The 13,406-nt window shown below is 32.3% G+C and overlaps 3 protein-coding genes across 4 annotated transcripts; 2 read left to right on the forward strand and 1 right to left on the reverse strand.

The window, feature by feature from the left end:
- Positions 1-45: 45 nt before the first annotated feature.
- LOC131022297 (uncharacterized) lies at positions 46-1,887 on the reverse strand. 2 transcript variants are annotated; one of them, XM_057951745.1, is made up of 3 exons: positions 1,636-1,821; positions 669-762; positions 46-599 (listed from the first exon to the last, which is right to left on the reverse strand). In XM_057951745.1, the coding sequence occupies exons 1-3, from the start codon at positions 1,745-1,747 to the stop codon at positions 317-319; spliced, it is 489 nt and encodes a 162-aa protein (XP_057807728.1). In that variant the 5' UTR covers positions 1,748-1,821; the 3' UTR covers positions 46-316. The 2 variants fall into 2 exon arrangements, with proteins under 2 accessions (XP_057807728.1, XP_057807727.1); XM_057951744.1 differs by having other exon boundaries at positions 46-762; positions 1,636-1,887.
- A 2,954-nt stretch (positions 1,888-4,841) lies between these two features.
- LOC131022300 (probable flavin-containing monooxygenase 1) lies at positions 4,842-6,785 on the forward strand. The gene is made up of 4 exons (XM_057951746.1): positions 4,842-5,431; positions 5,501-5,729; positions 5,796-5,967; positions 6,017-6,785. The coding sequence occupies exons 1-4, from the start codon at positions 4,991-4,993 to the stop codon at positions 6,711-6,713; spliced, it is 1,539 nt and encodes a 512-aa protein (XP_057807729.1). The 5' UTR covers positions 4,842-4,990; the 3' UTR covers positions 6,714-6,785.
- A 595-nt stretch (positions 6,786-7,380) lies between these two features.
- LOC131022301 (uncharacterized) lies at positions 7,381-10,351 on the forward strand. The gene is made up of 4 exons (XM_057951747.1): positions 7,381-7,722; positions 7,865-7,913; positions 8,945-9,069; positions 9,519-10,351. The coding sequence occupies exons 3-4, from the start codon at positions 9,028-9,030 to the stop codon at positions 10,131-10,133; spliced, it is 657 nt and encodes a 218-aa protein (XP_057807730.1). The 5' UTR covers positions 7,381-7,722; positions 7,865-7,913; positions 8,945-9,027; the 3' UTR covers positions 10,134-10,351.
- The last annotated feature ends 3,055 nt before the right edge of the window (positions 10,352-13,406 follow it).

A 13,406-nucleotide genomic window follows, 5' to 3' on the forward strand; every position in this document is an offset into this window, starting at 1 on the left:
ATGTAATTTATATGTAATTGTTTTTTAAATATTGGGACCTTAAGATGATATAATTTTGAATGGAATTTTATTTGGTGCAAACCAGACTCCTCTTAACCATAAATCAACATATAGGCTATTCAGCACATAACCATAAATCGCGCAAATAATATCCAAAAAAAATTCAAGAAGCAAAACCACATTTACCACAATCAAACAAACCCTAAGAAGATTCAAGCCTTCCTAGTCCTCCTAACTTTCCTCTCAGTGATCCCCACAGATTTCTCCAAACTCATTGGTATTGGAGGAGGCTTCTTGTTCTCCTTGCTAGTGCTCCTCAGCAAATACCTTGGTGTGCGTACCTCCCGCCTCTCAGACACTGGCGTGGCCGCAGCCACCGCAACAGCCGCCGCCTTCCTCCGGCTATCGAACTTGGTAGCCTCCCTCTTCTTTGCAGACTCGACTCTAACACCAAGATCATATGCATATGCAGGCTTCTTCTCATATCCCTCAACTTCACCTTTCTTCTTCTTGAAAAAAGCCTCTCATTCCTTCTTGCACAATACTCATCATAAAACCTGCCTCTCTCAAACAGAGGGCTCCTTTGACCGCCAAGAACACCTCCATCATCATCAAATGAGGGGTTTCCTTTTGTTCCAAATTCGTGGTGCACCATTTTTGCTAGGGCCCTTAGCTCACAAGAGATCGTGTGATATTCAGGCCGAAGCCCGGATTGCTCCACGTCCCAGCTGCGGTTAGGCATCTGGGATTTGGTCAATGAACCTGTTGTTTCAAAATCAATCAAAAAAAGAGCAATAGAGTTTGTATATAATTGGGGGGAAACCACAAACAGGATTTGGGAATGAATTTTTGAGTAAATTACTGAGAGCAGAACCATATAAACACATCATCGTTCAAATCAATCAGGAAAGAGCAAGAGAGTTGTATATAATTGGGGAAGATATGCATTTTTTGAGTAAATTATTGGAAGCAGAATCATATAAGCACATTAGGTTCAAATCAATCAGAAAAGAGCAAGAGAAATGTACATGATCGGGAAAAACAATGAAATAAGTTAAAGAAGAATCATATTAGCATATCAAACCTGTTTTCCTCGTAATAATGCAAAAAAAAAAAAAGATCAAGAAAAAGAACATACAGAGCCAAGAAAAAAATATTAAATCACAACTAATAGATATAGAAAAACAGAAGCTAAAAACCGCTATTGGGATCAGAAGAAGGATGGATTTTTGTTTGAAATAATTTCAGTAATCGCAATGATTATTCATGACAAGATAACCAGTTCTTCATTTGAACTTGTTTTTCTCATAAATCTTGATAAAATCACAACAGTGTCAGACAAATGCAACAAAAAAACGACCGTCTGAAATTAATAAACACATACACACACTCACACCGAGCTAAAACCACAACTGCGATCCGAAAAAAAAAGAATGTGATTTTGACATTTTACAAATTTTCAGTATATTGAGTGATTCTCGAAAACATATCAATAAATTCTTCAATAAACCGATTCTCCTCTTAAATAAAATCCCGGTCAAGGAAAAGGCAAAAGAATCGCACAAATCAATTGAATATAAAATCTTAAAAAAAGCATTCAAATAAACAAAAATCCATCAAATTCTTCAGAAAAACCTGGTGGAGTGCGGGCGGCGTTGTCGGCGGCGGGCTGAAGCGGCTTACGCCGTGAACGGAGGCGAATCGGAGACCTTGCGAGAGGAGGTTTGGCGCTTGACCTCAACATCATCTTTGAAATGTAATCTCAGCGAAAAATTCTAGAGAGAGAAGAGGAAAAACGATGATTGAAGCTTTATTTTATTTTTGGGTTTTATATATTCATCGTGGTTTTTGAATTTTTTAATAGGGGGAGCGTTTGCAACGGTCACTTTCTTGATCCGACGGCTGAGAATGATTTCGTTTTTAAACGGGCGGCGCGATATTATATGTTTTAATTAGGGTTTAATTTTCTACTAAATTGTGATTATTTGCAGATCCTAAACTTTATTACTGCAATCGTATACATTGAAATCCAATTGTTCAAAAATTGCAATTAATTAAAAATATTGTGAATTCTAAACTTTAATACTGTGAATTCAGTTGTCCGAATGAAAAAAGTTATAATACATTCTACATCAAGATTATATACATCTTCATTTTTCTTGATTGTCAAATATCAAGACCCTGTTATAAAATACTAATCGATATTTAATATTAGGGAAAATTGCATGTAAATACACAAATTTTGCTCAAAATCCATATTTGACGTGAAGTTAGGATTTTACAATTAAATACACCAACTTTATAAGTTGTTCAATTTTTTGTGTCGGCAAGACACGTAGGAGCTACATCATTTAAAAATTTGAAAAAAATGAAATAGGCGTCAATATTAAACAATTTACAAAGTTGGTGTATTTAATTTTAAAATCCTAACTCCACGTCAAATATAAATCTTGAGCAAAGTTGTGTATTTACATGCAATTTTCCCTTTATATTATAAAGTTGGGTCGAATATTTTGCTATATATATTTGTCAATATGGAATACGAAAGATTATAACTGTTGATTCGGAGTCTCAATAATTAAGACATATATCATGATATTATAAAGCTTTTATTTAATTATTTGACGTAATGTCATAGATCACCACGAGTGTTGTTAAAATTTAAAAACGATCGATGTGATATAAAATACTCCCTTCGTCCTAGCTATTTTGAGAAAAAACTTTTAGGCACAAAATTTAAGAAATTAGTGTTTTATGTGTTAAGTACGATAAGTGAAAAAGTGAAAATATGAATAAAAATAATTTTTTTTATAAATAAAAAAATATTTCAAGATAGATGGGACGCTTAAAAAAAAATATCTTAAGATAAGTGGGACGCTTTAATACATTAAATAATGAATATGGACATATTAAGAAGTTTACTTATATATTTTCATTTTTAATATTTTTTTTAATACTTGTGTAAATTTCAATCTATATATACGAGAAAGAGAAAATATGATTAATATCTAAAGTTAAAAATTTAAAATTCAAATTCACAATCTCATTTTCATATTTCTCGAACAAATGGGGCGCATTTTAAAGGACCAAAGTTGAGATTAGGCACTATCCATTGTGAAACCGACAAGAATTAACGTAATAGAAAATTAATGACTTATTGTTGAGTCAGCTCGATTGGATCTTTGCACCGTTGAGCCTCAAATAAGTTGAGTTGTGACATACCACTAATTGAGAAGTTTGATACATTCTAAAAATAGCTAAAATATTAAATATCACCTCAAATTTAGTTGATGTTTATTAACTTATTATCTCTAAATATTATTCTCTTGACCTCTAATTAATATTAGCATTGAAGAGTTTTAAAAATATCAGTACTTCATTTCGTATATCGAGTTGCTTATGAATATAGTATTTTCATACATTGTTTTCGAAAAAATGTCATATTTTATCAAAAAGTTTGAACTTTTTTTTTTTTCCAATAATAATATTTTTATTTTTTAAAAACTTAGTAAGTGCACAACGTTTCAATGTATTAATGTCACAAGCGTCATGTTACGACGCATGTGCATGTGTTGGCCTAGCGATAGAAGGTTAATGTCTAAGACCTGAGGTTCTGGGTTCGAGTTCTCCCATTTTTTAAAAAAAAATTACATAAGTAAATAAAGAAATTTAAATACTCGAAAGCATTAACCTTTTATCACTAGACCAACACACGCACACAAAAATGCCACGTTATTGAAAGAAAGAGGATTAAACATAGTGAAAAAAAATATAGTAACAGGTCGGCCCTTCCATAGCACCCAAAGGGCAGGAATGAGATTCAGTGTACCACACTTTATGTCCCACTTTATGTTCCACTTTCAATTTTATTTATTTACTTATATATTTTTTCTTCAATTTCAACTTCATATGCTTTAGTTTAATTTTGTGATTATTAACTAGGGTTTATTCCATCAATCTAGGGTATATAATTATTTTTTATCATTTAATTTCACTTTTATTAGTTAATAATATGTTGATAAATTCAAAGTCATGGTATATATTTTTTAAAAATTTTAATTTTTTAAAATAAAAATTAAATATAATTCATAGTATCATAATAAATTTTATTTTTATAAAAAATATTTATAAAATAATAGATATAAGAATGGGACACAGTAGCACACATAAAATTGTGGGACACTGGATCTCATCTCCAAAGGGCAAGGGCCCAGGGTCCTTAAATTTAGGGGGATCCAAAATAAAAATACTCCTACAAGTTCATTAATATTAATTCTATTAAAAGTTTTAGATTACTTCCTTAATGTTCTTATTATTATTATTATATATATATATATATATATATATAATATTGTTGATTATATCAGTTACAATAGCTTGAGTAGAAAGATTTTTTTTCAAAATTAAAATTGATAAAATTATATTTGCATTCTACTATGTTTCAAAAAAGGTTAAATGAGTTAGCGATATTATGTATTGAATATGAGGTATTAGAAAAACTTGATCTTGAAGAGGTTATTGATAATTTTATTTCTCAAAATGCTAAAAGAACTAATTTATTTCTATAATTATTTTATCATTGTTTTATGATTTATTGCACTTTATACTAATGTTATATTTGTGCACCTATCTCAAATTTGCTATAAAATAAAATTATTGAGGATTTATTTTCTTCGGGTAATTTTCTCCCTTCAGTATTAATCACTTTACCACTGAACTAACGCACGGAAACTTAACTTTGCTCTTTTTTTTGCCAGTTGCATGTCAACTCAACTTAACCCTCCAAAAAGATTCGATTTTGGAGTCGTTCAACTTGGAGAAAATTGGTGAAATTAAATTTGTCATTGACCTTTTGCAAAGTGTCAATCTGCAAGTACAGATGCAGAACAGAAATGAAACTTAGCACATTAATTTCTGCAGAAAAACCATTAATAATAAATTGAAGCAGAATCACATGCAGTGAAGCAAGTTGAGTGGCGGAACGTGCATCATGGATTCTGGAATGCGGAAAGAGGCGAAGAAGGTAGCGATCATCGGCGCAGGAATCAGCGGCATTGTTGCGTGCAAGCATGCTGTGGAGAAGGGGTTTGATCCCATAGTTTTTGAGGCAAGGAGCTGCATTGGAGGGGTGTGGTCCTCCACCATTCATTCCACCAAGCTGCAGACTCCCAAGGATTACTTCCAGTTTTCGGATTTCCCATGGCCCGATTTCGTGTTGGAAGATTTTCCTCATCATAAGCAGGTGTTGGAGTATGTTAGATCCTATGCTCTCCATTTTGAGGTTGTTCCAAGGATCAGCTTCGGCTCCAAGGTCACTGCACTCCACTACTCCCATGCTGCTGCTGATTGGACCTCTGGTGAGCCCTTTTCGTCCACAGGGAAATGGAGTGTTGCTGTTCAGGATGTTTTGCACCCTCTGCACCCACCCAAGGTACTCCTCTCTCTCTCTCTCTCTCAAGATGAACATCAATTAATTTGTTGTTGGTTTGTGTATATTGAGGTATATGAGATGGATTTTGTGATCCTGTGCATCGGCAAGTTCAGTGACCTCCCTAACATCCCCGATTTCTCGAGCCGTGCCTCGTTCAACGGAGAAGTCCTGCACTCCATGAACTATGCCGCCATGGACAAAATGCAAGCAGCGAAGTTCACACAGAACAAGAGAGTCACCGTCGTTGGTTTCCAGAAATCAGCAATCGACACTGCAGCTGAGATCGCCAGAAACAACGGTACTAATATAGTAATATGTCAAAATCCAACTTTTTCTTGTTTTTTAACAGTGGTGATTTTGGCAGGCGCGAAGCATCCGTGTACACTGGTGTTCAGAAGAGTGCACTGGTCTGGTTCAGAAACTCTGGTTAAATTCACATTCAAGAATTTAACCAGATTTTCTCAGCTCATGGTTCATAAACCTGCAGAAGGCCTAATCCTCTGCTTTTTAGCCTTCCTGCTTTCACCTTTGGTAAGGTGCTTCATTTTCAAAGTTTGAAACTTAAAATCAAAATAATAATGAAAGTTGGTGTGATTGGGCAGCGGTGGTGGAATGGTACATGGGATGGATATACCCTCTGAAGAAATACAACATGATTCCCGACCACTCCTTCCTCAACCAGATATACTCGTGCATGTTCATGATCCTGCCTTCAGATTTCTACCACAGAGTGGAGCAAGGCAGCCTCGTCTTGCGCAAATCCACGGTGGCGGGCTTCTACGAAAGCGGCCTCCTCCTCGACGGCGGGGCCACCCGTCTCGACACCGATGTCGTCATCTTCGCGACGGGGTACAAGAGCGACGAGAAGATCGCCGCCATCTTCTCGTCGCCGCAGTTGAAGAAATGCATCACCGGATCCTCGGCTCCCTTGTACAGAGAATGCATACATCCTCGGATCCCGCAGCTAGCAATCATGGGATACTCGGAGAGCCCCGCCACGCTCTTCACCTTCGAGATGAGGAGCAAGTGGGTGGCGCATTTCCTGGCGGGGAGGTTCCGGCTGCCTCCCGTGGCGGAGATGGAGGAGAATGCGAGGAGGTGGGAGGCCAACGCCCGCCGCTACAGCCGCCAAAACTACAAGAGAGGCTGCGTTGGTGTGATGCTGCAGCTGCACTGCAACGATGAGATCTGCAGAGATATAGGCAGCAACCCCAGGAGGAAGAAATGCCTGCTATCTGACGTCTTCTCTCCTTATCGCCCCTCAGATTATGCACATTTGTGACTAGCTTTTTCGACATGTTTGAGATTTAAGTGATATTTACTTCGTTATTAAGCTTTACATTTTGCTAAAACTTTGTCCAACTTGGTTTTAATCACGATCATATCTATCAAAATTAATCAATATCATATCTAAAACAGATACTGAGATAAATTAAATAGATCACTAGTTTGGCCCATGATCAAATACTCTTCTTTAGTGATGCACAGAGATGTTACAACTTACATGTATATGGTTTTAAAGTAGATCACTAGTTTGGATGTATACAGATCAAATAATTTTGATTCTATCGGTATTAGATTCGAATTTTTAATTTTTTAATTCGAATATAAACACAATAATTATCAAATGTGATTGCAAATCCGTGATATTCAATGTGTATATCTTATTTGAAATATAAACAAAAAATAGTTATAAAGTAAAATAAAGAAAAAATAATATTTACTTAAAAAGCTTCGTATTATTTAAAATATTATTTTAAAATTTTTCTCCTTCAAAATTACAAATCAAATAATTTAAAGTGAATGAATCGAATTGGATAGCAGATAATTCCAAATCGAATATTCAAAATGTATATATAGTGATATTAACCTGATGCATTTGTATACATTCCTATGCATTTGTAATCGGATTAATGGTCAACACCAATGCAGTTAATGGTTAGTGGTTTAGCCCATGTTTGGTTAGGCTTTTTAAGAGCTAGGAAAGGGATTCATTTAAGGTAATCCGTTAGCTGCTGTTTGGTTTAGACATTGGGTTAACCATTACCCTTACCTAGGGTTAACCCAATCCATCCAATTGATTCCCCTCAAATTAGACTGGAAACGAAATCCATTCCGCTCCATTCCCCGTTCTCTTCAAAACATTTTTTCTCCTTTCACGCTTTCTCTCCATTTCGCAACTTTTCTCTCTGGTTTCCGTCGAGCTTCATCAAGATCTCCATTGAAGATCTCCATTTCCGTCAAGCTTCATCAACATCTCCATTGAAGATCTCCAATTCCGTCGAGCTCAGGTCAGTTTTACTCCATAACCATAATTTCTGTCGATCTCATCCACTTTTCTTCCAATTTTTTCGTCGATTGAAACTGTTGGTTATACTGGGCTTTCAATTTCACCAAAAATCTCTAGGATTAATTACTGATTTTTTGGTGTAGAAATATTTGGAGCATTTAGGTGAAATTTCTGCTTGAAGTGTGCTGTTAGGTGAGTTTCCTAACCTTCTCTTCCTGTCCCTGCAGTGTTAGGGGACTTGCTTTCTTTTCTCCCTGCTGTGTTAGGGGAGCTTTTGGTGGTGTAGCACACATTTATGTGAAAAATCATTACATTTTTTTTTGCCTCTGCACTGTCTAGATGTTTGTTTTTTGTTGTGAATTTGAAATGTGTATGTATAGCTAAAAATATGTTGATAGGATCTGTTCTACTGCATTGCTATTATCAACAATCAATGCAAATTTCTTGTGGCAGAAAGTAGAGATATGCCAAATTTCTTATTTATATTGTACAAGTAATAAATACAAGAAAACAAATGATAAATATACCTTTGCCTTGGGAGAGGTGGATGAGAAGAATGATGAAGAGAATGTTGAAGGAAGAAGCCATTAAAAATTAGTAGAGCAATGAAATGAAATGGGTAATAATAGTAAAATAAGAGGTGGTGGTGCAGCTGCTCCTCCCCCAAAGTTGGGTGCAGCTGCCATCTACATGTGTTGTGCTCATATATATATAAATCTAGATACACACACTCACTGTTCACTCCAAATATTATACTCATTCTTGGGGCCCCAATTAATTAGGCCTTATTTTTATAGGATTAGAATTCCAAATGGAAGTCACCGTGGTATTAATCCCAACTGCCAACTTTTACCAAGCATTAGATTATTAGTATTAAAAGATATAGATTCTTATGTCTTGTGCCATTTTAATTTCTTTTAAGGTTTTGGGGTGCTGTTTAACAGATTCTGTAGCATCTATATATGCTAATGTTTTTTGCACAACTTTAAGAAGAGGGTCACATAATAATAACAATAATAATCTTTTGTCCACTAGTTGCACTAGTCTAACAGTAGTTGAGAAATAAGTTAAATTACTAAAATTCATAAATGAATATTTACCATTTAGCTAAGCTGCAGTCTGTTGATTAATATCAGTTTGCTCGAACTAATTCTGCCTCTCTGTTTTTTACTATTTATTGCCTACTATTTGTGTGATAACTTGTGTGATAACTTTCTTACTAGGTTTTCACTATGACTCGTCTTATGCGATCGGTAGAAAGGATAAGAAGGCTAAAACAACTTCAATTAGGGATTGTGAAAAGAAGATGCTGCAAGTAGAAAAAAATGTGTTTGATGAATGGGTGACGGTAATATTTCTTCCCTTTGTTGGCTTTTACTTTTGCTTTAAATTCTTTTCTAGTGACATCTAATGAAAAAAGCAAAGGGATTATATGGTATGTGAGAGAGGTCTGGTTGAAGAAATTAATCAGGAGAAAAAAGGTAATGGAATGTTGTTTTATTGAGTTTGATCAGTTTAAATTGAGAGCTGAGAATTAATCTAGAATAAATTATTTCTGAAAGGATAGGTAGAGAAACTCATGTATATATAAGGTATGTACGTGTGTGTGTGTGTGGTGAGGGTTGCATGAATTTTGAGTGAAAGGGGAAAATATGAGAGAGGCAGAATAGTAGAAAATAATGGAGTGGGGTTGGGTTGAGTGCTAGAAACTTCTCAAATCATGGGATTTTCTTGTTTAATCATATTTCTTTCTACAACGTCTAATGTTTTAAGTTTTACTTTTCTTTTATGTGACAGACTCATAAGAAAGCAAAGGGATTATATGGGGCTCCATTTCCCCATTATGATACACTTGTTGAAATTTATGCCAAAGATAAAGCAACCGGAGATGTTAGTGAGTCTTTTGTAGGAGCTATCAACAACATGGATGTTGAGTTTGCTAATGAACCATTGGTGATAGAGAGTGATGAAGAAGATGATGCAAATTCAGTAACTCATTCCGGGAAGCGTCCAATGAAAAAGGAGTTTAATGACCCAACTCCTTTGAAGAAAACAAAGCTCAAAGATTTGAAGGGAAAAGGAAAAGGGCAAAGTAAAGTAAGTGATGTCGATGGATTAGCTAGTTCTATTCAAAGTGTTTCAACCAATTTTCAGAAGATATTTGAGAACATCAATGCAAACTTGGGAACTATGGCTTGTGCTTGGGCGAAAGCGGAAGAAAGGGAACAAAAGTTGGATGATAAGGCGAACAAAGTGCTAGAAGAAGTGATGAAGTTAGATGGCCTTTCTCCTTCCGAAGCTTTGGAAGTGGCTACAATTCTCATGGCGGAAGAACACAAGCGTCACATATTTTATCAAGCTCCAATGAACTTGAGGAGGCAATATGTCATTGATCTTCTCAAGAAAAAGTAGAGCTAGTATGTAATTCCTAGTAACATCTTATGTCAAGCAGTTAAATATCATGTTTTTGCTTCTTTATGTTGATATGGTGAGAAGTAGAGTGCTCTTAATTCAAGACTGTGCTGCTGTCAGTATGATGCAATGTTTCTTGAGAAATAGGGAATTCATTTGATAACCTTTATATCCCAAGACTTTGGTATACATGAGAAAGAGACATTTTTATTTATTTATTGGAAGTCTTATATCACTATGAAACTCTAGTGTTATTCAATTCTTGGTAAAGGATTGGTGTGATCAGAGTCATCAAACTAGGATTTCTGTATGAATACTTTCTTTTTTATATATATATTAGTTAAGCTAGAAAGTTTGATTCCTTGTTTATGAAATTTGTACCAAACAAGAAGAAAGGGAATCCCTTATTAGTGTTTCATTTCCATTGTTGAACCAAACACCCAATAAAAGTAACACTTATTGTTACCATTCCTCCACTTTATTTGATTCCATTCCCTTTCCATTCCTTTACTTGAACCAAACGAGCACTAAATTGCAAACCCTTTACGTGTTCCTTTAAATCGATCATTTATCTTTCTTTATTTACAGAAAATAATTTATATTATCGTTATAGGAAACAAAATAAGGTAAGTAATTAATTTAATTATGTAGGTCGAACGTAATAACCCCTAATCGCTTAACCGATACACACGCTACATTGTTTAATTTTGATACAAAATTATGTTTGCCGTGCATCGCACGGGCGAATGTACTAGTAATATATAAAAGAGGAGTTTTTCCCTCCATCTTTTCCCTCTCTTTTTCTCTCTCTTCTTCCATGAATTTTTTCATTCTTTTTTTCTTTTAGTTTTTCATAATTTAATTCTTTTGCAAATATTGTCAAATTTAATTCGTGATTTTTTTTCAATATGCATCTTAAATTTAATACTATTGTATAAAAACATAAAAAGTGAATAAGTTATGAAAATTTTAAAGTATTTTATTTTCTCTCTTTTCATTAAATATTTTATTTTCTCTCTTCTCATTAAAATTTTATCACTTTTTATTTAGGTTTGTATATGAAAATATTTATTATGACATGTAACTCTATAGTAATAATGTGTAAATGCTACTTTTTGTTATTGAATAATTTTTATTACACTTTATACAAAGTTGTTAATATAATTTTTAAATTTAAGATTTTATTGAATAATTGACGTGAATTATTTTATTTTTAAAATATATTTTATATTTATTTAAATATATTGTCAATTTCGATGTTCGTCGTGCATCGGACGAATGGACGTTCTAGTATTCTTCAACTTTTAATGTTCTACATGACCGTTATTATTGAAATTTCATTTTTTGCATTGAGATTTGGTGTTTTTCCAGATAATTCTGAATTTAGTGAATGCATCAATTTATGAGTTTTGTGTATTCATTTTTAATGCTTCTTCTTTGATTTATTTGATCAAGTAAACAAATATCTTAAGAAAAAGTAAGCATTCATATGATAAAAGGTAATGTTTTTTGAACATTAATTTCTTCACAATAATGTTTATTTTTGTTCATAAGAACATTTACATTTGTTCACAATAATTATTACTTTTAAGAATGAGAATTTGTACTTTTATTTATTTGATAAAGTAAATATTATCATAATAAAAAGTAATTATTGATATGCATAAATGTAATATTTTAAAACTTTGTTTTCTTAAATTAAATTAAATTTTTTTTAGTATTTTGCACTTTTTAATTAATAATATGAAAAGTAATAGTTATTTTCAATGATAGTAAATATTACGTCTAGAAAATGTAATACTTATAATGTATGAAAATAGTCATTTATCTAATATTCTAAACTCAATCAAGTGTTTAGGGTTTAGTGTTTAATGTTTAGAGTTTAGAATTTAGTGTTTAGGGTTTAGTGTTTAATGTTTAGAGTTTAGAAATTAGTGTTTAGGGTTTAGAAAATATAATACTTTATATTTAATGAAATTAAATCCTTATATTAATATGAATATACATTTGTGCCAACAAATGTATATCTTATACTGATTGAAACTAAATATTTGTATTATGAAATGTAAAATTAATTTTTAAATTAAATTTCAAAGTTCTTAGTATTTTGCACTTTTTAATTGATAATATGAAAAGTAATAGTAGTGATTTTTAATGAAAGTAAACATTACGACTAGAAAATGTAATACTTATAATGTATGAAAATAGTCATTTATCTAATATTCTAAACTCAATCAATCGATTGTTTAGGGTTTAGTAAATATTATACTTTATATTAAATGAAATTACTTAAATCCTTATATTAATATGAATATGTATTTGTGCAAACAAATGTATATCTTATACTTATTGGAAGTAAACATTTGTATTATCAAATGTAAAAATTTGTTTTCTTGAATTAAATTTAAAATTTCTTAGTATTTTGCACTCTTTAATTAATAATATGAATAGTAATACTTATTTTCAATGAAAGTAAACATTGCGAATAGAAAATGTAATTATTTAAAGAAAGAAATGTAATATTTCAAAAATATTATCTTTCTTCATATTGGAGTATTACTTTTCATCATAACAAAAATTACTTTGAAATAAGTTGAAATAAATAACATTTTTAAAACGTTGAACTAAATAAACTATAAAAAATATTATAATAAAAGTTGATTATTACTCTTCATCATAACAAAAATTATTTTAAAATAACTTGAAATAAATAACATTTTTAAAATGTTGAACTAAATAAAATATAAAAAAATGATATAAAAAACCATTATAATTAAAGCTGAAAACAAAATTAAAATAAAAAAAATATTCAAACACTAAAACAACTAATAAAATATAGAAAGATAAAATTAATAATATTGTAAAGGAAAGAAGAAAAAAAATTGAAACAAAAATAAAAGAGCAAAAAAAACCAGCAAAACTTATAGCAATTAGGTTTCAATCCCACGCCCTTAGAGATAATGAGGCGAAAGCAGAACCCATTGCACCAAACAATACTTATGTCTTCATATGTTAAATTTGTTATATCAAGTATATTGTCCGGGTTGACCCGTAGCAGCCTATGCGACCGCCGCCCAAGAGACCAATCCTTATCATACAATTCCAGAAAATGATTATGAAGTTTCCCCCAAGCAAATTGTTCTTTTTTTTACATATACTATTATTATCGCACGGTGCATGATACCTACTTAATTGAAATAATAAAAAAGTATAGTATTTTTAAAAATATTATATTTAGATTATAAAATTTTATAAATTACTTATATTATTTTA

Source organism: Salvia miltiorrhiza, chromosome 4 (assembly GCF_028751815.1).
Source record: "Salvia miltiorrhiza cultivar Shanhuang (shh) chromosome 4, IMPLAD_Smil_shh, whole genome shotgun sequence".
Taxonomy (NCBI): Eukaryota; Viridiplantae; Streptophyta; class Magnoliopsida; order Lamiales; family Lamiaceae; genus Salvia; species Salvia miltiorrhiza.